The following is a 26,949-nucleotide window of genomic DNA, read 5'->3' on the forward strand; positions in this document are numbered from 1 at the left end:
GGGGCCACATCCTGCCCGCTTGGCTAAATCCCACCTTTTCCAGGCTGGTCCCTGTTGCCTGCTCTGCTGGCGGGGGGACGAGGCAGGCGAGCGCCGCATGCAACCCCCCTCCCACGCTGCAGCTGCTCCCCAGGCCCCGCATCGCCTGCGGGGAGGTCAGGGGCGCCGAGGATGCGAGGGGACGTGGGCAGCCCGCGGTGCGAGGAGCCGGGTCCTGGGCAGATGCATCCACCAGCCCCTCTCAACCGCTCTAGGCAAGGGAGAGGGGCTGGGTGCCCCCACAGCCATCCCTGCACCTGCAAACTCCTGCACCAGTTGCCACGGACTCGCCCTCCCCTAACTTCCAGCTACCGGCAGCTTCTATTTTGCACCAGAACAAACACCAGATGCAACCAAAGTCCTGGCGCCTGCTGGGGTAGGTTTCTGCGCCCCCAGAGAGGGGCAGCTGCCTGGTCCCCGTCCCCCTTGCCCTGTTTCTACAGGCCGAGCAGCTGGGGGAGGCGGCAGAGCAGAGCAGGGCTCTGCCTCCCCAAGCCTTCAGCTGGTCTCACCCTCCAACCTGACGTGCAACAGCTGTCATGAGCTGGGCAGTGCTCAGCAGCGCCAGGTTTGCCCTCGCTGAGCCTGTGTATGTGTGTGTGTGGGGTGGGGGGGGCTGCTGCCTGCTGACCAGGGACAAAGCTGTGCCCGTTCCGTGGGGCAGGTTGGCTTCGTCCCGTTTAACCCCTGCCAAAGAGGCACAGAGCTTTTCCAGGGCTCTGCTGCGCCCCGGAGCGAGGATCAACGGGAGGAGCTGGGCTCCCGGCCAGCCCGGTCCCCTCGAGCCCTGCTGATCCCTCCCTGCCGGGAGGTGCCAGGCACGGTGCTGCGTGGAGGAGAGACGGCCCGGAGAGGGGCAGGACTGAGCCCCCCGCTCTCTATTAGTGGGCGAAAGGGGAGGCTGGGCCTGAGACCCTGGCGTTGCACTGCTCCCCCCACGCCGGACAGTGCGGGATGCTGCAAGCAAAGCCAAGACCAGAGGGGTAGCGGCGAAAAGAGACTACGGCCTCGGAAAAAAACAGACATCGCCATGGGATGAGTGTATTGCAGCGGCAGCAGGCGCCCAGCACCTGCCGGCAGACGCCCGCCGGCCCCGGTCCCTGGCCCCACAGGCGGCATGGCCATCGCTGCCCCGCAGGGACACAGCCCGGCCGTGAGCCGAGCCGCAGCAGCACCGGCCCCGCTTTCGAAAGGGTCCCACGCTCCCCCGGGGCCAGAGCGCACCAAGGGCTGAAGCGCGATGGACCCCGGGAAGGGGTGAGAGCCCAGGAGGGGCCCCGGGGCCAGCGAAGGCAGGACGGGTGCAGCACGTGCATCGGGCAGCAAAAGCAACTGGGCAGCGCTGGCCACGGCGGTCGGGGCTGCCGAGCGGCAGGGGCATCCGCGTCCCCCCTCGGGGGCAGCAGCGAGGGAGCAAACTGGGTGCCAGGTGAGCAGCGGTAGTGCCAGCGCCGCACAGACCTGCCAGGCACCTGGGCTCGGCGTTAAGGCGATGGTAAGGCTTCCTGGCGTAGGCAGGGGCCTCGCTGAGGCCGTGGTCCTCCTTAGCGTCTCATGGTCCAGTCTCAGTTATGTCCAGGGTCTCCTTTAATCGGTGGCTGGGTCAGAGATCCTCTTCCCCCTTCCCACCATCAGGATCTGCCCTCAGCCCCAGCTGGGGCGGGAAGGGCAAGGGGGAGGCGAGGGCTGTGGACGCAGCAAGGACAAAATAGCTCAGGGTCTCACGGGCCGGAGATGCTATTTGGAAATCTGCAGGGCTGTGACTACCGGCTTCATCTTGAAGTACTGTTTAAATCTTAGCTTTGCATATCTGCCGAGAGAGAGGGACGGACGTGAGACACTTGCTCCTGCCCTGGCCTCAAGTATCCTGAGCACAGAGCATCCCTCCAGCAAGGAGAGACCATTGGGACCCATTTGCTCCAGCCACTTCACAGTAGACCACGCTGGGAGCAAATGCCATGGGACCTGAGCGGAGCCAGCTATCGCTTTCCCAGGAGCTTCTAGTCAAAAGCAACATGAGATGGCAACGGAGCAATCGCTGCCATTTGCCATTGCCCTGCTGGGTACCACGGACATGAACATGCTGCTTCCTTGGGGCTGGACAAGCCCACTTTGGCCAAGGACGGGGCTCGGCCCGCCGCGCTGCCTCTTCCCCTCCAGCCCTGGCTCTCGCAGCCCACGGCTCACTCACCTTAAGAAGTTAAAGTCTATGGTAGAGTATTTATCTTGGATCAGGCCCCAGCATGCCCAGAGGAAATGGGATGCCTGCAAGAGACAAAACACAGATCAGAACTGGCACGAGGCGCCCCTGCCTGCGGGGACGTCACTCACCTCTCTCCTGGCCGGGTCCCAGACCTCCCGTGGCCGTGCTGAAAGGATGCCAAGTTCCAGCCAGCCGGGGGTCTGGCCCGAACATGCGTTTTTATACGCTCTGGGGGCTGGTCCCAGGCAGGGCGAGGGACGCCAGAAGGCGGGTGCTGTACAGCTGCACAATGTGCTTGCAGCACCAGCCTCGGCGTTTGCACTGTCCCACGTGTCCCTCCTAACCCCGCACGCCCTGGCAAGGGGGGACTGAGCGCTGCTGGGACAGGTCCCCACCGCAGCTGCATGGAAACCTCAGCAGACAGCTCTGGGAAAGGCGGAGGGCAGAGCACAGGCACCCATTGGCTCCTTTTATCCCGGCTTTCACCAAAGAGGATTTCTCTCCTGTTTGCCTGTCTGGAAGGGATGACCAAGGCTACAGCGATCAGGGACTCTCTGCCCGTTGGCAGACGTTGGTGGGATGGCTGGAGGCCAGTGCTATCTTTGACCTTGCCCAGGGGCTCGGCGCCCCTGACACGAAGCCAGGCTCTTTGGAGCAGCCTCCTGCCGTCATCCCGAAACACTCGACCCCCAGCGCTGCTGCCTGTGCCCATGGCTTCACCATCTCCTCCTCCTCCTCCTCCTCGCCAGCTCAAGTGCAGCAAGGAGCCCCCTGCTCAGCAGAGGAAACCCATCCCAAGGCCAGTCCTTGTTAGAAGCAGCCCCACTTCACTGCTGGACACAACCCCTGAGCTGAGGCACGTGATGGAGAATTGCAGCATCTCCAAACCACCAACCAAGCCCTTGCCCCCTCCTCCCTCCAAGGAGGGCCATCTCCTTCATGCAAGCACCGCCCTCCAGCTGCCTCCTCCCCACCTCCAGCACTCACTAAAGAAAACTTGTTCACTTGCACGTAGAGAGCCTCCAGCTCCTTCTCGGACACGATTGCTCCTCTGCCTCCTTGGTCCTCCTGGGTCAGCTGCTTGTAGGCCTGCAGATAGGAGCGCAGCCACTGCAGCTGGGTCTCCTTGCTGGGGTAGAGGCGGTAGTCCACCTCCTTCACGCCTGCGAGCAGAGCCCGTCATTAGCGATGGCCAGGAGGAAGAGGAGAAGGGGAAGGGGAGGGCAGAGCAACGTGACCAAGGGGCTCTCCCCACGCATGACCAGTGGAATGAAATCATTGCAGGTCCAGGCCTGTAAATGCAGGGGATCAACTGTCTGATTTGAGCCAGCCCACCCAACCCTTGCGTCATGACTAAAGAGAGCTGGGCTCTTCCAGACACCACGTCCCAGCAGCACTCAGGCTGCTCACTGCTGACAACACAGGGCCCAAAGAAAGGAAAGACCCTCCCTGGCACATTGCTCTAACCAAGCGCAGCCCTGGGAGGAGCTGCCTCCGTTTCCTATGGCAGGATTGAGGATTTAACTGCATCCTCCTTCCCTGAGGACAGGGAGACCATGGGAGAGCAGCTGCAAGCTGGGGGGTTGCTTCTGGTGCCACGGAGAAGAGCCCAACTCACCTGCAAACTCATTGAAGTGATTCCCGATGTCAAAAGCCTGGTAGTTGTAGCCGGTGTACTCGTAGTCTATGAACCGCACGTGCTCTGCAGGAGCCAAAGCAAGAGCTGTTACAGGAGTTGGGGACTGAGCCTGTGGTCCTCAGCGAGACTGGGTGGGCTCATGTGCCAGGACACTGCTGTGGGGGCAGACCCCTTTCTACGGGGGCACACAGCCACCACCACCAACCTTCAGTGCCGTTGTAGATGATGTTCTTGCAGAGCAGGTCGTTGTGGCAAAGCACCACGGGGGACTCCAGCTGGGAGAGGGTTTCCTTCATCCAGGCCAGCTCGTGCTCAAGCACTTCCAGGCTGGGCACATCTGGGTGGAGGCTGGGGAAGAAGAAAGGGGGTGAAATCACTGCTGCTCACAAGAAACCTCTTTTGGGGGCAGAGAGGAGGAGCTCCCCCCTGCTTCCCTCCACACATTTTATAAATGAATTGACCAGCAACACAAAGCAGCTCTAATAAGGCCATTCATGGTGGGGAAACCAGGCTCAGCGTGGGGTACCCAGCACCTCCTCGGATGCGCTGCATGGCACCCAGCACGGTGCATCCCCAGCATCCCAGGTGCATCCCTGCCTTTCTGCTCGCTCACCCTGCATCCATCCCCCGGCCTTCTCCAAATCAGCACAAGGAGCCTCCCAGCGCTCAACAGCGAAGCATCCAAGTAACCCAAGGGCAACAGGAGTTTTTTGGACTCCTCATGGGTACACATACTTTTAATAACCTCCAAAGTTTCAGTTCCAAGAAAAACACTCGTGAATGATTACCTAATTGTCTGGATGTGAGGGGCAGACTTGGGTAAAGTCTGCCTGCACTATGGCGAATACTAAGAAAAGCCCTGGATCCTGCCACAGCTGTTCAGGGAACAGGGTTAATCATTTGCTTGCCCTCGAGTCCATCCACGTCCATCACCTATCGGGGCTGCCCGCATCCTTCCAACGCGTCCTGGCTCAGGCCAACACAGTCACTCACCTGACGTGACCCAGAGCTCCCGGCGAGGCCTCAGCCGCCCAAAAAATGGAGGAACTGGCTTGAAATGGGGACTGCCTGCTCTGATCCATAGCGGATTTCTAGCATCCCCTCCACCAACGTTAGCTGAACTTTGCTGCTCAGATCCCCGCTGTGAGACGGGCTGAACTTCACCTTGCTCTAGCTATGGCTGAAAATGCAAGTCCCCATCCCGGGGGCCTCCCCTGCTCACGGGGGCTGATCCAGATGATTACTTGCTGATGGATCCACATCCAAAAGTGGCCGTGGGGCTGGTCCCAGCACAGACACCCTCCCAAAATCTTCTCCTAGCAAACCCCAGACTCCAGCAAAGGCTTTACCTGGGAACCGGGGCTGTCTGCCCCGAGCCCGTAGGAGCAAGACTTAGAGACGGGTGGGCAGCGGATGCCCAAGCCAGAGCCTGGCTCTTTGGGATCCCTCTGCCTTTACCTGGGGTTGGATACCTTTGGGCTGAGATCCATCTTCACGAGGGCGAGGTATTTGTGCAGTTTCTGCCACAGGATGGGCTTGGGGATGCTGCCGTTGGCGTGGATGGCGTGCACCCGGGCCATCTCCTGGGCCACCAGCCTGCAACAAGCCACAGCAGCGCAGGTAAGAGGTGGCCGGGTGCCAAGGCCCCCAAAAGCAGCACCTCTTAAAAATAGGTTTGAGACATCTCAAAAGGGGCTCCCCAAATGCAGCATTTAAGAATTCACAGTCAACACAGCTAAAACTCCTCTCTGCAGCATTTTTAGCTGTGTGCCTTTGAAAAATTTTGAGATACTGCCTGGGTCAACAACAGCATTCACCTTTCCAGAGCAAATTTAGATAAAAGCTGAGATTCTTGTGCAGTATCTTCATTCGCCAAAGCACAGCAAAAAACCTGCTGCAGCCTCGGCATCGCCAGGGAATTTGGCCTGTTTATCCCTCAGCACCATCCAGATTTGTGTATGCAAACGATACCGGAGAAACCGAGATAAAAGCGCCGGGAAAATGGCTGGAGCAACTGCAGGGAGGATGAGAGCTGCCTGGAAACACAGACAAACCCCTCGTCCTGCCCCGGCTCCCCTCCTGTGTCTCCAACCCGCTGCAACGCTCCTTCCCCTGCCCCCCCAACCTGAATATGCAGGGGTCCCGCACGTGGTCCGGTCCCAGGGCGATGCCCGGCAGGAACTCGTAGCAGAGGCCGTTCTGGAAGGCGCAGTAGAGGTCGGGGGCACAGCCGTGGGCTTGCAGCACCTGGAAGTTTTTCAGCTCCGTTTCCCGGTCCACGAAAAGCTCCGTCTTCCTGCCGTAGACGCGCACCAGCACCGCGTCCGCCATGCCTTCATCCGTGTAGCAGGCCACCAGCTTGTTGGTGATGCCATCGGTGAAAAGCTGGAGGGGGAGAGGAGTGCGGGGGGGTTGGGACGGCGGTGCGGTCCCCAGGCACGCAGGGCAGCAGCCGTGCGGGGCAGAGGCTGCCCCAAGTCCCCCGAGCCCGCGATAATGCTCAGGGCCCCGTGATCCCCCTTCCAGCAGGCACGAGGACCCCCAGAGATGAGGGGACCCTGTTAAAAGGTTTTTCCTCCAGGTCACAACTGATGCCTCTATGCCCCTGTGGCACAGCAGGGCACGGGGTTTCCCCACTTCGTAGCAGTGCAAACGGCTGCCCGGGACGAAAACAGGCAGCGGGTGAATAACCCAAATGCTTCAGCCCCCTTTTTTCCCAGGCAGAGCTTCCTGCGGGACAGGCTTGAGGTGCAGCTATGGGAGAGGCTTGAGCGAGCACGAAGCTGCAGCACCCACAGCACCGGGAGAAAGCGCCCGTGGGAGGCAGTGGGAGCCCCCCTGCAAACCTGGGGCTCTGCACAGGGCCACACGCGTGAAGCCTGAGCTTGGCAAAGCCCGGCGTGGTCTGGGTGGAAATCCACCACTGCTTTTCACCTGGGAGCTCAGGATTAGCTAGAGGTACTGCCTGTACACTTGGCGTCCGAGCCACCCTGGGAATCGGTCCCAAAAATCAGCGCAAATCACTTGGCACAAAACAAGCCCCAGCAAACAAGGCAGAGCAAACACCACCACCCCATCTCCTCCTCCCGACCCTCCCCACGGGGCCGGGCCGCGCGGGAGTCACTGATAGGCAGAGACATCGCTGCTGGGGACGTCTCTTGTCATTGCTCTGATGGCTCCGCACAGATGGAAAGCGAGTTTTGTTCTCGCGCCGCCCTGGCTTGGCCGGCTGCCCACGCACATGGAGTCCCCGCGGCCGCGTCGCCTCCCACGCCGGGGGAGCCCGGCCGCGGTCCTCTCCCTGCCCCGCGCACGGCACGGGGCGGCTCCGATCGCCTCCAGTGCGTTGCAAGATTTGGGCCCCCGTCGCGCAGCTGGGCGCACAGAAGACCCCTGCCCGGGCGCGGGCGGGATGCTCGGCCGCACTGCACCCAACGCGGCTCCCACGCACGACAGGGACAGATGAGGGCCACGGCTGGGCACTGCCATTCCCCGCGGGGTCTTCTCCGCTCGCATTATTGCTTCCCCCTGTTTTGGTTCTGCGAGATGGAGCAAACGCGATGCTGGTGGAATGGGAGGGGAGCGGCGCCTCGTGCGACGGGAGCAGCGGTGCTCGGGGTGGGACACGCCGTCTAATTTTAGACAACTCACTCAGCAACTCGCGCTCCTATATAGGGTGCCTATATATAGGGCTCCCTATGTAGCCTCCAGAGGGAATCTCAAAGCACTGGAATTAGACACCTAAAGTTAGATGGTGCAAATACCCCTTGTCACACAGCTGCGCGGCGCTGGCTCTCGGGGCGGGCAGTGGCAGGGCCATCCCCTCGGCCCGCGCGAGGCTGCTGCGCTCTCACCTGCAGCTGGGACGAGCTGAAGCTTTTGAGCAACCGAGTGGTTCTTCCCGTGCCAGATAATCTGTGTTTCTCCCACGGCGCCATGCTTTGCTCTCTCCTCTCCTTGTCCTGACAGACCCAAGAGACCAGAAATTCAGCAGGCAAAAGCTGCCACTGCCATCAGGGCGAAAGCAGCGGCCTTCTGGGGTTGATACCCTCTGCAAGCTGCACGTGGCAGCGCGCATCGGCTGCAGGCGAGCGGGGACGGCTCCATGCTGAGCTTGGCTCTGCCTCAGATGCTGGGTGCTGGCTCTGCTTTCTTCTGTTTTGCTGCTCGACAGCCCAACGAGCCCTTTCCAGAGGGTTTAACGGGATTACGGAGCCTTATCCCCCCTGAACGCTGTGCCATTAATTTTGGAGACTCGTGCGTTGTTTGTCAGTGCATGCACGCAGGGCTCTCTCGGTTTGGAGATAGCACCTCCTCCAGCTCCCAGCAACAAGCGCGGATGCTCGGGAGATGCCCAGAGATGTTCCTCATGGATCTGATGCGTCAAAGGTGCCGTCAGTGACAGCTGGCCCAGTCCTTCCTGGCCATCCAAGTCCAAGTCCTCCCCAGCGTTGTTGCACCACAGCGGGGAGGAAGCAAGCGCAGCTCTGCACAAGGCAATCCAGGAGCCTTGCAGCAATTAAACGAGAGGCGAGACCCAAGCGCTGCGCAAAGGCGTTGAAGAGAAGCGGCTCTGCCCCACGGCGCTGCATCGCAGCCGGGGTGAGCCCCTGGTCGGACCCACAGCGCCGCAGCTCCCCTCCTCCTCCAGCTCCCGCAGAGCCGTCCCCGGCACAGCCCCGGGGGCTCCCACGGAGCGCTGCCGCGCTCGCCGCCTCCCCTGCACGCAGACACGCGCCGGCCCACGCGGGCGCTCCCACCTCCGCTCCGCGGCGCGGGAGGCTCCGGCACGTCTCCCCGGCTGGCAGCCAGGCGACTGTCTCAGCAGGGCACCCGGTTGCCAGAGTTGGACTATAAAAGTCCTGGAAGACAGAGCAGGGGCCTCCGCCACGCTGCAGTCCTCGCAGCGCCTCGGCTCCACGTCGCTGCTGCTGCTGCGCTTATCAGGGGATGAGCAGTGGAGGAGTGCGTGCTTCTCCGATAGTGTGGCGGGCTGACTCACCGGCAAACGCCTGTGCCTTTTCCGTGCGGAGATGCTCTGCCCAGGGACAGAGCCTAAGGGATGAGGAGCCAGAGCCCTGGAAAGGGGCACAACCTGGAGCAAAAGCACCTTCTCCCACCAGGGACTGGACATCGCAGTGGCTGGAGGGCAGGTGGGGGGAGCATACAAACCCCTTTCCCCCCCATCTTCTGCCCCAGTCCCTGGGAGATTTTTACGTGCCATAAGCGCAGCCTGGTACAGTCACGCCGAGCAGCTGTGCACTGACACCGTGCAGCTAGGTGGTGTGAACCGGGCGCCGCTCCAGGGAGCCGAGGAAAGCTAACGGGAACGCTAATGGGAACCAGCTGAGAATCAGTGCACGGCTCCAACCCCTTCCCAAGGAGCTCTTGCAATAGCAGTTAAGGGAAATGCAATTGGAGTTTTTTCCCTAACTCCCAATTTTTTTTTTTTCTAATTAAAAACATACACACACACAAGCTGCTGCTGAACACTGACCCCCCTCCAATGCCTGGAGAGAACCTGGATACCAGGAAGCTGGGGTCTTTTATGAATATAAGTCTCTATGCTGCCAGTGCAAGTGAGGCGTGCTGTCCCTCTGCTGTGCTAGGTGCTGCACAAACACAGAGCCCAAGACACTTCCTGCCCTTAAAACTTCGCGGTCCGAGGAACTCCTAACTCTGAGCTTCCTGCCTATTACCATCTGCCCTTTCATATGTATTTTCCCGCAGCTTCTTGTATTTAATTACACTTGGCTATTAATACATTTTTAATGACACTCCAGGCACACGGGAAGCATGTGCCTTTAGAGAACACGCATACACACGTACATGCATTTAAGCGCATCCAGCTCCAGGGCTTCCCTGCTCCTGTGCCCACTGCCAGGAGCCCACCAGAGACGCTGACCCCGCCAGCCTCGTGCTTCCAGCCCAGACGTGGCACTGGGGGGCAGAGGCAAGAAGGGCAAAACGGTTGGGACGCTGCCACGCGCCAGCGAGCCCCACGCGGACCCGCTCTCTGTGCACGCGGACCCGCTCTCTGTGCCAGCCCGTCGCTCCCAGCCGCCGCAGCAAACCCCTGCCAACTTGTGACAACTGAGCCCTGCCCTGCTCAGGAGCCCGGCGCTGAATCCCGGCTCCCATCCCGACTCGAACACCCAGAGCAACGCTCCCAGCAAAGGCGCGAGCCCCTAAGTAACAGTCACCTGCTGCAGCAGCGGGACCCAGCAGCCCCGGCTGCAGCACCCGGCGCAGGGGTGCAGCACCCGCAGGGGTGGCTCTGGGGCAGCCCGGCAAACAGGCTGCCACCCCCCTGCCTTCGCCAACCTCAGCAGCCCCGAGGGACCCTGGGGACACGCTTGCACCCGTGGTCACCATTCAGCAACCCTCCAAGGGGTCCCCAAAGCCTGCCGGGGGCTGGAGACCTTTGCACACCTGATCAGCCCCAGCTATACCCCCGGAGTGCAGGGGGGATGCTATACCCTCCTTGGCAGGCCCTATAGTCCCCTAGGATGGGCCCTATAGCAGCCCTCAGGCAGGCCCTACAGCCTGGCCAGGTGGACCCTATAGCCACCCCAGGGTAGGCCCTATAGGAGCCCCCAGCGTGGACCCCGATAGCCACCCCCAAAAATGGACCTGTAGCCCCAAGGGTGGACTCCACAGCCCCCCCACGCGGGACCTATAGGACCCCCAGAGTGGGCCCCACAGCCCCCTCGGGCGCCCCACGCCCGGCGCGAGGGCTCGCCGGCGGGATGCGGCGGCCGGTGCCGGGGGCTGCGGGCAGGGTCCCCGTCCCCCCCCCGCCGCGGCGGGCCGTACCTTGGTCTTCACCCGCGCCGTCTCCCAGGCGGGTCGCAGCTCCCGCATGAGCCGCAGCGCCCCGGGCAGCACGTCGCCCTCGTCCACCGCAATGCCGAGGTGGGGCACGGCGGGGGCCCCGCCGCCGCCGCCCCCTCCCCGCGGCGGCCCCGGCGCCGGGCAGTCCGGGCAGCGGGCGGGCGGCACGGCCATGCCCAGCTCCGAGCGCCCCGCGCCGCGGCCCATGTGCCGGGGGCTGCCGCGGGGCCGCCGCGCGCGGGGAGGAGCCGGCCGCCGCTGCGAAGCCATGAGTCACCGGCCGCCGCCTCCTCCTCCTCCTCCTCCTCCTCCTCCTCCTCCCCGCGCCGCCTCCCGCGCCCGCCGCCCGCATTGTGCGCTCAGCGCCGCCCCGGCCCCCGCACCGGGGGCAGCGGGGCAGCGCACCGGGGGGAGCGGAGCAGCGCACCGGCCCCCGCCGCGGGGGGAGCGGAGCAGCGCACCGGGGGGAGCGCACCGGCCCCCGCACCCGGGAGCGCATCGGCTCCAGCGCGGCGGGGATCGGGGCAGCGCAGCCGCCCCCGCGCCGCGGAGCGTAGCGGCACCGGGGGGCGCCCCCGGCGCACGGGGCCCCCCCGCACCGAGGCCCCGCAGCCCCGCCGGGGCCCCGCGCTCCCCCCCGCACCTGCCGCCGGGCTGCACCGGGAGCCCCGCGGCCTCCCCCGGGCCGGGGGCTGGAAGAGGAGGCTGCAAGACGCCTGCTGCAGCGGGGCCAGGCTGGCGTGGGGCCGGGACGTCGCGCCTGGGGGCTTCCTGGCAGGAGCCTGGCTCCAGGAGGGACGCGTCCTCCCGGGATGAGGTGGCCCAGCACCTTCTCGCGCTGGCCCCCGTATCCACGAGGGCTTGCAGGTGGCCTGGAGGCAGGTTTGATAATTAAAGCTAGAGCGTTACTCGCCCTTTGGGCCAGGCCCCCCAGCAGCACGCTGACACCGCTCCAGCCTGGCTTCATTATCGGAGGAAATAACGACTGCGCGTGGCTCGGAGCAAAGAGTGCCCCCTCCAAAGTTTACAGCTGGCTGCAGCCCAAACCCACCAAATGGACCACGGAGACTTGGGGGAAATTGTTTAAGGAAGGGGAAAAAATAAAGCAGCCAGTTCCATGTGTTTCTATATATAGAACAAGCTCTGTCAGTTTTAATAGGATGGTCGTAATTGCGCCGGCTGCTTTGCTGGGCTGAGTGTGGCCTAATTGCTTGGCCGTAACGAGCAGAAGTGTTAATACAGGACAGTCGCAGGTTAGCAGCATCTCGCAGCCAGAACTGCGTGGCAGGAACCGGGAAATTGCCCCGGCAAAGGCCATTAGAGGTGTTAATAGGGTGGCTTAGGGGCCTGAGGACAGCAGCGCAGCAGTCCAGATGTTTTTTGTTCCCACTGCTCGGAACTGTGCTGAATGGGAGCAGAACCGGATCCAAGAAACATCCTATTTCAGGCCACTCTGACCACTTCCAGCCAAGAGCTATAGCCAGAAGCCATCATGGTTTTTTAAGTCACCCAGGTGCTCTTCCAAGCTCAGCTCACATCTTCTCCAGACCAGAGCCTGTGCAGTGCGCAACAGGCAGAGGAGGCCCCATTATTTTCAGGCAGAGAGTTTCCCCGCTGTAGGAAGGAAACGGAGAAGCTTGCCAGCATCTCTACGTGGCCAAAAGGTTGCGCAGAGGCCAGGCTGCAGCGCGGGAGCTCCCCCGCGACTCTGGCTCCCGCACGCACGGTGTTCGGGGGCTGCTGGTTCCCACCCCGGGGATTTCCCGTGCTCCCGAGCAGATACACGGAGGATATGCAAGGAAACGCTGGATGAAAGCAGGAGATGCGCTGACCTCTGGGGCCCCTTCCCTCCACTGCCCGGCCCCAAGAGGTGCTCGCAGCAGCGTGTGCATGCCGCTGCCTGTTCCCCTTGCTGCTGCGGGAGGGATGGGTCAGCGCCTGCAGGCAGTGAGTGAACCACCACCATCGGGTGCCTTCAATTTGCCAACCCTGGAAACCTGGGGAGGTGAGTGCTGCAGTTAGGAGGTTTAAATGCTCAGGCTAGGCTGTGCCGCCACCGAGGCTGCTGCCCTCCCACCGGGGACAAACATCCGCCCGGCCACATCCTCTCCGGGCGAGCCTGGGCTGCCGCTCCGCGGGGCAGGGAAGGGGACGAGGTGCCTCGTAGGAGGGAGGGAGGGGGCCGAGGCTGCTGCCTACCTGCCTGGAAAGGTCACACAGCAGCAGCTGTTTCTGTGCTTAAAGGAGCATCACACTCCTGAAAAATCATTGCAGCCTGAGAGTCATCCGGTGGCAGAAATGAGGGCGAGAAGCTTCTGCAAAGCAATTGCTCTCAGAGGGCGGCTTGCTCCAGGCTCTGCTCCAGAAGCCCAAACGTGCTTTGCTTTGCAGGCACGTTTTCCCGGCCTCCGCTGCGGCCGCGAGCCACGGCAGTCGCGCCACCTGAGCCGGTCAAGCTGGAGGCGAGAGCACGTTGCAAACTACTCGGCATCGCGGAGCTCTGGGATTAGCAGCAGGCGCCCTGTAACTCGAGCCACCGCAGCGCTCCCGCATAGCTCGAAATGCCGGCGGCCAGAGCGAGCGCTGGGCTGCCCCTCCTGCCGCGCCAGCCTGCACGGGCGCTCCCAGCACCAGCACGCGCCCGCTGCATATCACCGTGCGTGGCCAGCGCGGAGACAAACCCTGGTTGTTAGCCTGAGCCAACAGGGCAAGGAAAACAAACCCAGGCACTGGGGCCGCAAGAGCTGCCTTCCTGGTGGGGCAAAGTCGTCCACCCTTAATCAGACACGCAGGCGCCTTTCCCTCCCCAAAGGGCCGTAAAGCAGATGTACAGCCCGGCCCCTCTTTCTCTGGGGGCAGGACTGGCAGGGCTATTCCACGCAGAAACACCTCTCCCTTTGCCTCCTGGGGGAAAGCAGCTCGAGGCACAGAAACCTCTTGCAACTGCTCACCTCCTGCAAAAAGGCTTGTTTGCTATTTGAACTGGGGCACGACCTGGGGCACATACAGGCCCCTCAGTGTTGATGCTGCCCAGAGCTTCTACCCTAGAGAGCTGAGGTGTAAATACTCCCTTTCCCAGGTCTGGGTGGTGCTGGGAACCTGCTTCCAACCAGGGCAAGAACAAACCCGGTCAAGCTGGCAAAGCCCAGCCCTGCTGCCCCTGCACGCTCGCCGGGGGTCTGCGCCAGGGCCCGGGGCAGCAGCACTGGCTGCATCAGGAGCGCCTGGCGGGCAGCCGCACCGGGGCGGCACGGCAGCTTCCAGCAAGGGCTGGATGCGAATTAACCCAAGGCACCTGGAGCAGCGAGGCAGCATCCTCAGTGGCTTCGGTTTGCTCTGCTCCTGGCTCGCGCTGCAAGCTTCGGGGCAAGGTGCGAAGCACCAGGAGCAGGACAACATCTTTTCCTTTACCTTGAGGTGGGCTAAGAGCATGTGTGACGCCACCATGGCTCAGCCCTGGGTGGGAGCTTCTCTAGCCTCATTTGCCATCAAGCTCTGAGGGACGATCGCATCTTCTAAAGAGGAGTGCAGCATGGACACACAAGAAAGGAGGCTTATCATATAATCAAAACAGCCCTGATTTGCTTACACGTAGATGCATTGGCACCAGCTGGGAGCGTGTCTCACTCTTGTGCAGGGAAGGAGATAAAAGCAGAGTGTCTGCTACAGTGAATCCCAATAAAGGAACACTTGTTTCCCAATTCTCTTAAAAGTCTGTCCCCATTTCTCTCTCCTCCGCAAGAACAAGCATCAATTCAGCAGCCTGTTGCTTTGAGGTTTTGTTTAATGCTAAGTCATGGAGAGGGATGGGGTTAACACCAGCTCAAAGTGTCGTTGAATACAGCCAGATTATTTTTCTCCCGCTCAGAGTAAGGCGGACCGTCACTGCTCAGTACATCCGCAACCCGCGGGCACCGCTGGCTTTGCCACACGCTAGCTGGGCTATTGCACATCACCCTGAAATCGCTGGAGCTGCCACTCTGGACACGTGATCCCGCTTTGGTCTCCACCCTGAATGTGCCTCCGAGCCGCTCCCTCTCCGTCCCGTCCCCCCGCCGTCAGAGGGCCGTGGCAAAGCCGATGCGGTTGTTGCGCCGGTCGAACTTGGTGTAGTAGTGCCCGATGAAGCTGGCTCCCAGGATCCAGAGGGGGCCAGCGGGGGGTGGGATGTCCAGACCCGAGAAAGCCACCACGCAGACGTCCTCCCCGTACTGTGACTGCTGCAAAGAGGAGCCGACCCGCGCGGTGACCATGGGGCTGGCAGGGAGATTCCTGCTGCTGCCGGGTGACCGAAGAAGGGTCACTATCCCTGGAGCAATGCCTTCTGCTTGGCCCTGGCTTCCCTCTCCTGCTCCTCCCAAAGCTCCCTGAAACCACCCAAAAACGCTGGGGCTTATCTGGACACCGCTGCAGACCAGGAGGGCTTTGGGAAGGAGAAGCATCGCGCTGGGGCATGTTGCAGCTGCGTGAGGAGGTCCACGGCACGCTGCAGGACGCCCGCTTACCCGGAGGACGTAGGCTGAGCCACTGAGCCCGTAGGCCTTTCCCCCGAGGTGGAAGGAGATGTTGGGCAGCTGCGGGACCTTGTCGCAGTCGACAACGAACTGCGGGAGGAAGGAGACATAGCTGAGCTGCGGGACAGAGCTGAGCCGCGGCCAGGATGTGGGTTTGCTCACCTCTCCCTCGGCCATCTCGAGCGCCCCGATGGCTTTCATCAGCACGGACACGGGGCCGGCTGGGCCGGTGATGTAGGACGCTCCCGTGTCGATGGCCACCGAGCAGCCTTCTTTGCAGAATAGCGTCTCGGCCCCTACGGACACCCTGGAGCGGGAGGGAAGAGGGGTGGCACAGCAGCACAGCTGGGCTCCCGGGGGGCCGGCGCCGGGCTGGGGGATGCGCGAGCCCGCCGGCGAGCACGCTGCAGCTTGGGTGGCTCAGCCCAGGGGAACGCTGGCCAAGCCAAGCAGTGCCGATCCCGGTGTCTCCGGCCCACGGTGCCACTGCCAGCAGCAGCCACAGGCACCTACCGAGCGAACGGCAGCCCCGGCGACCGCGCGGCCCCGATAGGCTTTCCAGCCCGCCCTTGCGTGTCTCACCCCTTCATGCTGATCTGCCAGTATCCGCTCCTGCTGACGCTCAGGTAGTGGAAGTCCCCGGTGTAGTAGGCTGGGTCGCTTCCCCCGAGGATTATTTCCCCACCGGGTTTCAGAGGGGAGTTCCTGGGAGGCAAAGCACAGCGTGGTTTCCCCCGCAGCCCCATCCCCAGGCTCGCCGACCCAGCGAGCAGCGGCAGAGCGCGAGGCCAAGAGGAGGGGACGTGGGCTTAGTGCGCGGAGTGGGGAAGATGCCGAGCTGCTCCGCACGGGCTCCCCGTGCCCAGGCGGGCCGAGGCAGAGGGTCCCGGGCCAGAGCCGCGGCAGCACAGGGGGGATCGCTAGCGGGGTGCTGTCTCGAGAGCGCTCGCGCTTTTCTTCTTACTTGGAAGCTCTGCAAAGAGAGAGGTGGGCCATGAACCTGCGAGCGGAGGGCAGCTGCAGACCCCCGCGGCACCCAGACAAGGCCACGGCTTTGTCCCATTGATTTTTTATTTATTTAAACATTTTGCCCCTAGCTGGAACGCCGAATTCGCTCCCAGCTGTGATGCTCCAGCACCGCTAGCAAAGCTAGAGGCTTTGCACAATCTGACAGCAACAAACTAGCTGGAAGCAGCCATTCCCAATGCCGGCAACCCCGCTGGGCTCAGCTCATCCCTCGTGCTGCCTCATGCCACCCCAGCTCCTCCACGTGCGGTGCCCGTGCTTCGCCCCACCGCTGCTCCCCTGGCCCTGCAACGCCGGCCGAGGTGCACACTCCGCACCGGTGTTTGCAATACTCCTGCCTGGCAGGACAAATACCCTCCCAGCCCGAGCGCCTGCTCCCCGTGAGACCCACCGGCTGTAGTAGACGGAAAACACGTCCTCCTTGAGGATCTGCTGGGAGAGGATCCGGTCGAAGACGGGGGTGATGCCGTCGATGGCCTGGCTGGGGTAGCCCATGCCCAGCACCCCGTCGAACCTGGCGAAGATGAAGGGGAAGGCAGGCAGCGCCGTGGCCTCCGCGAAGACCTGGATGATGGGGATATCCGACACCTGGGGGGGGAAGAGCACAAGGGTCTTTGCAGGGAGCTTGGGGGCAAATCCCCAGCAGAGCCCCAGCTCTGGGGCAACTCCCGTGCTCGTGGGGGGAGCAGAGCTCCCCTCGCCTCGGCGGCTCCGCGATCAGGGCAGCGCTCACCATGACGATGTCCTGGCTGAGGAAGCCTTTGACGCTCCCCGTGCCGTAGCGGATCGCGAACCCCGTGCCGTTGGCTATGTACGTGCGCGATTTGGAGGAGTCGTAGCGGCTGTGGGAAACTGGGGAGGGGGCACGCGCGTCGGAGAGGAGGCTGGCAGCCCCTGCTCCCCCAGCCCCACCACCGCGGGATGTGTCCCAGCATCAGGGGGCTTTGCAGGAGCAGCGGGACCCAGCTGCGGGGAGCTGCACCACATCAGCCCGCCCTGAGCGGCCCTGTGGAGACGGGGACGTTTCTCACCCCAGCCCCGCTGCCGGGACCCAAGGGTGCTTGCAGCATGGCCCGGCACTCACCGCAGGCGCTGTACAGCGGCGAGCACTTGTGGGACGGCACCCACAGGTTGGCCGAGCCCGTGTCGAAGACCACCTTGAAGGTCTGCGCTGGGGTGCCGATGCTGATCTCGCCGAAGTACTGGGTCTGGGGGAGGCATGGCATGGGGAGCGTCACCGAGGGGCATGGCTCACACGGCAGGATGCTAGTGTCCTCCCACCGAGGTGCCGTTCAGGATTTTGGAGCTGGGGGACATCCCTCCCTCCCCAGCCACGGCAGCGCTGGGCAGCCTGGGCAGGACGCACAGACCAAGGGGCTGCGGGACATAAGCGCTGCTCCACTGCCGGGCTCATCCGTGGGGATGGTGCGATGTATGGGCAGCACTGGGCACTGGAGCATCGCTGCTGCCCAGAGGATGCTCCTGGGCACGGGGGAACAAGGCACCTAAATCTACACCTGCAAGGGGCTAACGAGAAGGAACGGAGGCCACCACAGACACATCGCCCTGCCCCGCAGGAGAGTCGCACCAGGGGAAGGAGCCCCTCGTCCGGGAGACACTCACATCCAGGTAGTTGGTGAGGACAGTGGGAGCCGTCCCGTTTCGAGGGCCAGCTGCGCCGCAGCGTTTGCTCTGCCTCAGCTCGGGGAAGACGTCCGACACCTTCACGCCCATCTCCTGCAGCGTCTGGCGGATGGAGGGCATCCTCCTCAGCGCGATCCTGCCAGCGGGCAGAGGAGAGGGCCGTGGGGCTGCCGCGCTGGAGACCCCTCGCTCCCCGCGCCAGAGACCCCCTCGCTCCCCGCGCCGTCCTGCCTCGGGAAATCCAGCCGGGCGGCTCTAGATGGCAGCAGCTCCCCGCCGCAGCCCGCCGGGCACCCGAGCCCCCGCGCCAGGCCCTGCTCCGGCGGCTAGCCCGACACCAGCCTCGCTAGCCCCACGCCAGCCTCGCTAGCCCCACCGGCCTCTGGAGCAGCCATCCTGCCAGGCCCAGGGCAGGCGGTGGTGGCCTGGGGACACAGGCTGGGGCAGCGCTGCCCGGTGGGTACCGATAGCGCCCGGGTCCAGACGTGGCTGAGCACAACCTGCGGCAGCTCCGGGCTCGAGGATGCTGCCACCTCCGGAGCCTCTTCCCCCAAACGCAGCCAGGGAAGGGACCCCGAGGGAGCGGGGAGAGGCAGCTCCTGCCGCAGCAGATACCTGCTGCCCCCGGGGGGTTTATACTGCTCCGGCAGCACAGAGCCGCTGTAAGCAGGTTTAGCTGAGCAGAGCCCAGCCTGAGGCTCAGCCCTTCTGGGTTGCAAGCAAAACTCTTCATCTTGGCCCCGTTGCTTTTTCTTTTTGAAACAGAGATGCTGCTAAGCCATGCAGTGTTCAAGGGGAGAGGGGAAGAGGAGTAAGGGAGACCAAAGGTGCTAGCGAGAAAAAGAAAAGGAGAAGGAGAGCTGTTTTCTAGCTGCTCTGAAGGCAAGCAGCTGCCTCAGGTGCTGCAGGAGGAGAGTCCTCAGCACCAGCCGAAGCACCAAGAAGTGAGGGGAGGCAGCAAGACCCAGCACATTGCAGCCCCTGAGCAGCGTGCGCACTGCTACCTTTGCAGACCCTGGGCTGGTGAGGGGAAGATGCTGGCGCCCCAGGTCACAGCCACAAAGACCAAATACCGCTGCAGCCTGCTGCTCTGTCCTGCCGGCATTGCAAGCTCTCCCCCGGCCACCTCCTCCTCGGACAGCAGATTCCTTCAGGTCTCCAAGGGGAGGCTGCTTTTATAGCCTGAGTGTCCGCATCCGCGTGGGTTTCTCCTCCCCGCGGGCCGGGGGAGGGCGGGAGGCTGGGGAACGCTGCCCGCTGCCCCCCCGTGCTGGCAGCCCGGGCTGACAAGCCCCGCGCGGGACACACGGCCCGGGCCGGCAGGTAGGCACCGCCGAGGAGCACGGCTGGCACGGGAAGCTGTGAATAGCTCGGAGCCGCTAACCCACGCTCTTCGCAATTAATAGCATTTCTGCGTGTCAGCACCAGGCCATCGTTAACATGGCCCATGCCCTGCATACGCCAAGTGCCTGCTGGTGTCAATCAGGGGGGCAGCACCGAAGGCAGCGGTGATGGCTCAGCTCTAAGCAGGGCTTGACCCGCCGGGGCCCTGAAGCACACTCGGGCCACGGACAGCTTTACTAGCCCCACGCTGCAGCAGGGGAAAGGAGGTGCAGAGGAACGGGATTTTCCCAAAGACCCCAGAGCCGAGAAAAGCAGGCTCTGGCACTCAGCTGCAGCCCCCTCAGCCTCACAAACATCAACCGCAAAACCACTACACCACACTGCCCTTTTGGGTGCTGCACAGAGCTCATGGCAAGCGGGGAAAGCACCACCCAGCCCGGTTACACCAGCCGGTGAGCAAAGCCTCCTTGAATGCAGAGAACAGCAAAACTCCTTGCAGTTGTTGCATATGATGCTATATCAAGGTAGACATGCCCATGCTCTGGCCATTCACACTGCGGTCACAAGGAGCACTCTGTTCTCTGCCCTGTACAAGCAAGGTGCAAAGGTGCCCAGTAGCCCAGCGTGGCTCTAGGTGCCCGACCTGCTGCCCCTGGTCCTGCTCTGCATTTTGGAGGGGGAGAGAGAAAACTCCCTCTTGCCCGGCACTGTTTCCCAGCTCTGATCCCCCAGCCTCCTCCTGGGAAACGGAGGCATTTCCCGAGAAGCCCTAAGAGGGCAGCAGAGGGGGTGGGCTGCTTCCCTGGGCTTTCCCACGGGATGCCTTGGCCAGCAGCAGGGATTTCCCCAGCACAGCAGCCTCGAGGGCCTTCCCCAGGCTGCGGCCAGCCCAGGGGCTCGGGGATCCCACCCAGCGCCCTCCAAGACCCAAAACACAGGCAAGGGTCGACTGAGCCTGTTAACAGGGCTCAAATCTGCCTCTTATTTAACATAAGACCAGGGCACCCAAGCTGCTTGAAAAATCCCTGCTGGGGCTCAGAGGACTCGTTACTACAGGGTGTTTTGCTGGTCCCGGCCTCCAGGAGGGTCTAAAGTGGCCGAGGACGAGCTCTGCTGCTTGGCACCCACCCCGGCACTCACCCAGCCTGCGGGTCCCGGCACAGCTCCCGGTCGGTGCTGGATCAGGTCCCGTGGCTCCGAGCCAAACGCTCAATCTCGGGGAACCTCGATGGGAAATTACTATGACGGCAATAAAAATGTTCTCGGAAGAAACCCGGTTACATAACAGCCCCTGCCTCGAAACGCCCGGCTACACGAGCGCTCTGACGTGCTCCCCTTGCAGACGGTGTTTATCCAGGGCACCGCCGTCGCCCTCCCCAGTGGGCACCCGTGCCAAGGGGCTGCCGGAGGCTGGGGGCTGCCCCCGAGCTACAGATGGGTCCCCCCCCAAACCAGGGCTTGAGAGCCTTCCTCCCACGCGGGGTTTCTGCAGCGTTTGGAGCCGAGGGGGCTGAACATGAGGGGGTGCCCGGGGGGCACCGAGGCTCAGTTGCAGCCCGCGGGGTTGCTCGGTGCCGGAGCATCCCGGCTGCCTCCTGTGCCAACCGGATCCGGGCCCCCGTCCCACCGGGCTTTGCTCCGCAGGGTCAGAGCCCGGCTCCCCTGACGTCTTTTCCCACGCAGGGTCCCGGTGCCGCCGGCCCGGACTGCGTCACTCGGGGGAGCCTCGTGCCCCGGGCGCAGGTTGCACTGGGGCGCAGGGGTCAGGAGGCAGAGCCCGGCCCGGGCTGCGCTTCGGGGCTGCGGCTGGGAGCAGCAGCAGCATGAGAAAGCGCCTGGCGAGCAGCCACCAGACATAAATCCCCTCCCATGGCATCCCGCGGGCTCTGTTTACTTTGCAGAGCCGTTTCCTAAAGGAGAGGCCGGGGGCTGCGGGTGACTTCAAGGAGGAGGGGCCCCGTCAGCCGGGGAAGGTGCTCCGGGCCGCGGGACCGTGGGGCTCTGGCGTTTCCAGCTCCCCTTTAACCCGGGGAAGGGGAGGCACATCCGCGAGAGCCCCGGCACGTCCGATGGACGTTGGATGCTGGGAATGGCAGTGCCTGCGGAGCAGCTCCCCCCGGGAGGGACAGAGGGACGGACACATCTCTTGCAGGGCCAGCAGTGGAGCGGGAATCGGCTGGGAAAGGTGGGGGGGCACCAAGGGGGAAGGCAGCACCATGCTGGCACCAAGGACAACAGCCCTTCCCTGCGAAGAGACGGCACCACGGCCCCCTGGAAAGAGGACTGAGATGTAACAGGGAAAAACGACTTACCCGAGTCCATCTCGGAGCTGTGGAAGAACCGAGGGCTTTTGCCCCTCGGCGCAGGGCACCTGCCTGCCGGTGCAGCTGGGCACATTGATCCCGTCCCCCGCGCCTGCCCATCCGGAGCAGTGTGCTCACTCGGCACCGTCTCCTCCGCCCTCCTCGCCTGTTCCCGCAGCCGTGGGAGCAGCCGCTCGAAGGCTCCTCCAGACCCTGCCGTGCATTTTTTAATCACCTGCACCAGCAGGGATGAGCAGCTGGTGCATGGGAACAGAGCTGCAAAGACCTGACACAGGGCTTTAAATAACTAGCCAAAGCTGCACCTGTGCCTGGGGTGCAAAAACTGGGGGCACGGAGGAAGGAAAGAGCGCAGATGGCACCGCTCTGCAGCGAGCCAGGCTGGGTCCAGTGGGGCAGGAGGCTCGCGAGCACAGCCGAGGTATCCCTGGTCCCGGAGACCCTCAGCAGCTACAGATAAATAACCAATAGTCATACAAACCATCTCCAGCGTATTCTATCAGCAGAGAGGATGCTTAATGTGTCCCATCCAGCCTTGAAGTGTCCGTGCCTTCTGCTAACAGAAGCGACACTTGCCCCGAGCATTTGCAGTGAGTTAAGGTACCAGACCATCAAGCAAGGCTGCAATTTCCCCGGGCTGATTTGTGCACTATCGCTGGAAACCTGCTGTGGTTCGCTGCAAAGGGCTGGCATTTCATACGATTATGTACCTATAAAGATCTCATCTGGAAATAACAAGGCAATATGCTCTTAACTTATTTCCTGTCTGCTTTCAAGGAATCAAACGATCAGGCTAAGAATGATTTCAAGGAAAAAAACACTTTCCAAAGAGAAAGAAGTGCTTTGCTGCAAGATAAGTTTGCTCCTGGGCTGATCTGAAAAAGCGTAACTCTTAGATTTGGAATATTAAGTACTTGGAACAGCCCTAAACAAGATCATTAGGAAGTTTTACCAAATAGCCTTTTTTTCCCCTGAAGGACCTTTGAAAAATGGCACAAAATGTAGATATATTTCTATCTTTTCCACTCAGCAACACACACACTTCACACACTTTTCTATACTGCAAGTTTGTTGCTGAGAAAAACACGTGGGGCTGGTGAGGATCCCTGTTCCAAGTGACGGAAAAGCTGGAGCATAGAAGCAATTTTGGGGAAGGACTCGCAGGAGTATCTGGATCATGCCGACACCAGGGGGACTTCAACCATTGACGTCAGCAGAGCCAGGGCTTCACCCAAAGTGTTTTCTTAAAACCAGAACTGCTCCAGCAGGGCACATTGAGACAGCAATTTACGGAACCGGAGGGAAAACCTTCCCCTACAAGAAGCTTCAGGAACCCGGGCCGGCACCAGCACCAGCCCAGCTCCCTTCTGCCTGCTCCGGCCCAGGGGCAGCAGGTCCCCAGTTTGCTGTTGAGCAGCAGCAATGCAGGGAGCCTCTGCTCAGCGCTCCAGTCAGACTTGCTTGATTTTTTTTTTTTTTTAAAGCAGAATGAGGTGACAGTGTCTTAAAGCACTTGGGGCGCGCACCCTAGCTCACCCACGCTAGCTTCCCAAGGACCAGGAGGGGAATAGGGGGAACAGGTTATTGTGCACACGACATATTTAGGTCCATTCCTCTTGCTTTTAGTGGCTGCCTGAAGATGAAGCTCAAAGAGAACCACCACACAGCCCGAGCACAAGTTTAGAGCTGGGGTGAAGCAAAGACAGGAATTCCAGCTAAGCTTTAGGGAGGCCACAGTCCTCACTTACCTGCACTACAGGCTTGTGCTTCCTCACCCATCCTGCCTCTGCTCTGAGCTTTACCACTGAAACTGGCCACGATGCCCGTGGGGCTGGACCCACCTCTACCCTCCTCCCACCCCCTCAAGCTTGTGCCAGAAAATCCCCAGCTGTGTTCCCTCTCAAGAGCTTCCCCTGCAGCCTCCTGAAACCAGCTGCAAGGGAGCAGCATCCTGCCAGCCCAACCTCCTGGGGCCCCAATCCAGCATGTGCTGCTCTTGAGGGGCTGCCCTGATTTATGCCTCCTGGGCAGCTCGTTCTGCAAAAGATCTGCTTCCACCTGATGCGAACTAACAGCAAACCTCGGCGGAGGCACGGGTGCAATGCCTTCCTAGTGCCACCAGCTTATTTAGGCTGTGCTTCAATCAGGAGGGAACAGGTTTAACTCAAACGCAATAATTAATTCTTGCAATTTAAGAAGGGTAGCCGCACAGGGACCAACTTTGATGTAACTGCCCTGGTTTAATTAAACTTATGCTTGCACCCAGCTTCCCATGCACTCGTAGAAACCTGGCTCATATCCATTTAGCTAGTGCAAACTTCAACGCGAAATGATGAGGCTGGCTCCTGCTCTGGGGCAAAGCTGCAGCTCTCTGCAGACCTCCCCGGGGCAATGCAGGTTCGCAGGACCTGAGAAGCTGGCGGCACTGCTCCAGCAGCACGGCCCTGCTGCTCCTTCCCTCCTCGGGCTTTGCCCTGGTGCCACGTGCCTTGCAACGAGCCTCCGGGTCACGGGCGGGCAGCTGGCCTGGCTCCCTGTGCCCACCTTCACGGAGGAGTCATGCTTCAGGAGAGGCAGCAAACCCAAACTCCTCTCCCTCCACCTCCTGTCCTCGAGCAGGGAATGGGGCTATAGGAAAAGCAAGTCCTGGCCGATAATGCTCGGAGATAGGGAGCACTGTATCCCTATCTTCGTGCTCTTCTCTCCAAGTATTTGCTTCACCCCCCCCCCCCCCAGCATCTCTTGATTAATTAATAACCGCAGATGTCATCTGCTTTTTCATGGTCACTGAATCTGAAAAGGGTAATTTACTCTCCTCCGATCAGGTCATGAAATGTTAATGGGCTTTAATGGGTGTTTTCCTAACCTCCCCTGCCCTCTCCCGCTGCTCCCCGGGCGGCTCTGCTCTCCACAGGCCATATCCATGCTGGATCGCTTGGGAACGCAGCTCCATGATCTGCAGGGCTCCTGAGGCCAGCTGGGCCACTGCGGTGAGGGGACATTGGGAACAGCTGCCCTCGCCACAGGCCTCCTGACCTGTGCAGTACGTGGTGATGTGCGGCTCTCCAAGCAGCTACATCTGCCCCGTGTAAAAGCCCTAGGAGGGAGGATTTGCCTTCCTGGACGCCCTGCCCCTCCCCTCACACAGGCAAAGTCCCCTTCGAAAAGTCAGCACCTGGTGAGCAGGAACGCTGCAGGTGCAGGTGGCCACAGCCCTCTGCTCTGCCACCTCCAGCCATGGCTATGGGATGACCCCCCATGCCACCTCCAGCCATGGCTATGGGATGACCCCCATGCCACCTCTAGCTATGGCCATGAGATGGTCCCCATGCCACCTCCAGCCATGGCTAGGGGATGATCCCCCATGCCACCTCTAGCTATGGCCATGAGATGGTCCCCATGCCACCTCCAGCTGTGGCTATGGGAAGGTCCCTGTGCCACCTCCAGCTATGGCCATGAGATGGTCCCCATGCCACCTCCAGCCATGGCTATGGGATGATCCCCCATGCCACCTCCAGCTATGGCCATGAGATGGTCCCCATGCCACCTCCAGCTGTGGCTATGGGAAGGTCCCTGTGCCACCTCCAGCCACGGCCACGGTGCCTTTTAGTGTCACTAAGAGGAGCTGGAGCAGGTCCTGAGCCACAGGAAAGGAGCATGGTCCAGATTTGGTTTCAGACATGTATTTTAAGTAAATCCAACTCTCATTAGGGGAAGACAAAAAGGAAAACACTATACAATCGCAGCTGGCACAACTTTTGGGCTCGGGAGCCTCGCTCACTACCCGCTGGCTCCTGGCAGGCTGTGGCTCACTGCTGAGAGCCCAGCGGGGCAGCGAGGCACCGTCCCCGGGGCACAGGCTGCTCCGGCCAGCGCGAGGGGTCCTGGGTGCAGGTTACACGGGCACAGGAGAGCCAGGCCCGGAGCTCACTCGCTGTGTCCCTTCTCTAGCAGCGGGGCTCATCTTCGAGGTCAGACCATGGAGCTAGTGTCTCCGAGTTTCTGCAATAGCTGCAAGAGTGACAATTGCTGATTAGCAGTCAAATACTTTGGTGCATCCTCCAGGGGATGACCGTGGTGAGCTTCCCCTGCACATGCGTGACCACAGATGCCTAATTCAGCAGAGATACTGATTTATGTCACCCACAGACTGCAAACCCCGAGCCTCACATCTGTACGTGAAAACCATGCCCAGCGCCTGCTCACCTTGCTCAGCAGCGGGATGTTTCCCAATGTGCCCAAAAATCCAAAAGCCACTGGGAAAAAACTCCTGCATCAAAACACAAGTCTCTGTTATGCTCCATGCTGGGGCAGCTCGCACTGGGGAGCAGGGGTCTGCCTGGGGCCGGTGGCAGGAGCCACATGTGCTCCCTGGCTCCCCGTGCCAGCCCAAGACAAGACCGCTCTGGTGGGGTTTTCCAGGTGGGAAACCCCAGCTGCTCGTCTGGTTTAATTTGGGAGAAGCTCAGAAGGAACAGGCATTTGGCAGAGAACAAACCTGAAGAGGGTGACGAAGCCATAGGCCTCCAGCAGCATGCCCAGGAGGGGCCACCTCATGAGGACGATGAGGACCCCTCCCAGGAAGAAGCTGGTGCCCTTCAGTTTTGGCCTCTGGAAGAAGAAGGTGAACGTCCTTCTGAAGCCAATGATGAAGACCAAGCCAGAGAGGAAGAGGATCTAGCAGGAGGAAATGGGAAAAGCTCTGCTTGGACGGCCCCTTTGCTCCTGCTTTGGCACCCGCATCTGCTCCTCCGTCCAGCCCGGCCAGGAGAGCCCAGAGGCAACCACCGAGCGCCGGCAGCCAGCAGGACCGGGAAGCCCCAGCCCTGCGGTACTCACATTTCCGAAGGCCAGGAGCACTGAGTCAAAGTACAAGAGCATCCCAAAAAGGATGAAGAAGAGGCCAAAGCCGACCAGTCCCACGCCGATCCCTGCAGAGGACGGGGGCCGCGATGAGGGCTCTGGCACAAGGCACAAGCCCGCGAGCCGGCGGCTCAGCATCCCGCATGGGGCTGCCGTTCCTTATCCCGCATCCCGGCCAGGCTCCTGCCGCGAGCCTGGGGCTGGGGGCCACGACCGGGCTCGCTGTCATCCCTCCAACCACTCCAACCGATGCAGCCTCCGGCCCTGGCTCCGAGCCGCGGAGCATCCCCGGCGCCCGTGGGGCCCCGGCATCGCCGCCGGGGCAGCGCCGACCCCGCGCCGCCCGCCCCGCTTACGCTGGAAGTCCGTCAGCGACACCATCTTGCCAGTCCCGGGGGTGGGGTGAGGGCGGGTGAGGGCGGCCGCACTTGCACATGCTTCGCCAGCAGTGACCCTTGGAAAGGCCTTTAGTCCCCACGTCATCCTGCGAATCATTAACCCACCTGCCTGCGCGCAGCCCCT

The 26,949-nt window shown here is 61.9% G+C and overlaps 3 protein-coding genes across 4 annotated transcripts; all 3 read right to left on the minus strand.

Moving 5' to 3' along the window:
* Window positions 1-1,064: 1,064 nt before the first annotated feature.
* ETNK2 (ethanolamine kinase 2) lies at window positions 1,065-10,942 on the minus strand. 2 transcript variants are annotated; one of them, XM_064497974.1, is made up of 8 exons: window positions 10,698-10,942; window positions 6,007-6,266; window positions 5,340-5,477; window positions 4,087-4,229; window positions 3,861-3,944; window positions 3,230-3,405; window positions 2,231-2,304; window positions 1,065-1,725 (listed from the first exon to the last, which is right to left on the minus strand). In XM_064497974.1, exons 1-8 carry the CDS (start codon window positions 10,920-10,922, stop codon window positions 1,671-1,673), a joined length of 1,155 nt encoding a protein of 384 aa, XP_064354044.1. In that variant the 5' UTR covers window positions 10,923-10,942; the 3' UTR covers window positions 1,065-1,670. The 2 variants fall into 2 exon arrangements, with proteins under 2 accessions (XP_064354044.1, XP_064354043.1); XM_064497973.1 differs by having other exon boundaries at window positions 1,065-1,849.
* Window positions 10,943-14,488: 3,546 nt separating this feature from the next.
* REN (renin) lies at window positions 14,489-19,029 on the minus strand. The gene is made up of 10 exons (XM_026111914.2): window positions 18,904-19,029; window positions 17,879-18,035; window positions 17,340-17,463; window positions 16,989-17,107; window positions 16,647-16,843; window positions 16,194-16,202; window positions 15,812-15,934; window positions 15,392-15,536; window positions 15,221-15,319; window positions 14,489-14,935 (listed from the first exon to the last, which is right to left on the minus strand). Exons 1-10 carry the CDS (start codon window positions 19,002-19,004, stop codon window positions 14,774-14,776), a joined length of 1,236 nt encoding a protein of 411 aa, XP_025967699.1. The 5' UTR covers window positions 19,005-19,029; the 3' UTR covers window positions 14,489-14,773.
* Window positions 19,030-25,237: 6,208 nt separating this feature from the next.
* GOLT1A (golgi transport 1A) lies at window positions 25,238-26,875 on the minus strand. The gene is made up of 5 exons (XM_026111950.2): window positions 26,784-26,875; window positions 26,404-26,495; window positions 26,063-26,241; window positions 25,771-25,834; window positions 25,238-25,575 (listed from the first exon to the last, which is right to left on the minus strand). Exons 1-5 carry the CDS (start codon window positions 26,806-26,808, stop codon window positions 25,537-25,539), a joined length of 399 nt encoding a protein of 132 aa, XP_025967735.1. The 5' UTR covers window positions 26,809-26,875; the 3' UTR covers window positions 25,238-25,536.
* Between the last annotated feature and the right edge of the window lie 74 nt (window positions 26,876-26,949).

The sequence above is a fragment of the Dromaius novaehollandiae genome, chromosome 27 (genome assembly GCF_036370855.1).
Source record: "Dromaius novaehollandiae isolate bDroNov1 chromosome 27, bDroNov1.hap1, whole genome shotgun sequence".
Lineage (NCBI taxonomy): Eukaryota > Metazoa > Chordata > Aves > Casuariiformes > Dromaiidae > Dromaius > Dromaius novaehollandiae.

Coding starts and splice junctions, on each gene's coding strand:
- ETNK2 (XM_064497973.1), bottom strand. CDS start 10,922: ATGGGCCGCGGCGCGGGGCGCTCGGAGCTGGGCATGGCCGTGCCGCCC. Junction 6,267..10,697: donor CGGCGCGGGTGAAGACCAAG/GTACGGCCCGCC, acceptor CTCCCCCTCCAG/CTTTTCACCGATGGCATCAC. Junction 3,945..4,086: donor CATCTACAACGGCACTGAAG/GTTGGTGGTGGT, acceptor TGGCTCCTGCAG/AGCACGTGCGGTTCATAGAC.
- REN (XM_026111914.2), bottom strand. CDS start 19,004: ATGCCGGCAGGACAGAGCAGCAGGCTGCAGCGGTATTTGGTCTTTGTG. Junction 17,464..17,878: donor TCCTCACCAACTACCTGGAT/GTGAGTGTCTCC, acceptor TGCCTCCCCCAG/ACCCAGTACTTCGGCGAGAT. Junction 17,108..17,339: donor GCCGCTGTACAGCGCCTGCG/GTGAGTGCCGGG, acceptor CCCCCTCCCCAG/TTTCCCACAGCCGCTACGAC.
- GOLT1A (XM_026111950.2), bottom strand. CDS start 26,808: ATGGTGTCGCTGACGGACTTCCAGC. Junction 26,496..26,783: donor GTCGCTGACGGACTTCCAGC/GTAAGCGGGGCG, acceptor CGTCCTCTGCAG/GGATCGGCGTGGGACTGGTC. Junction 26,242..26,403: donor TGCTCCTGGCCTTCGGAAAT/GTGAGTACCGCA, acceptor TCCTCCTGCTAG/ATCCTCTTCCTCTCTGGCTT.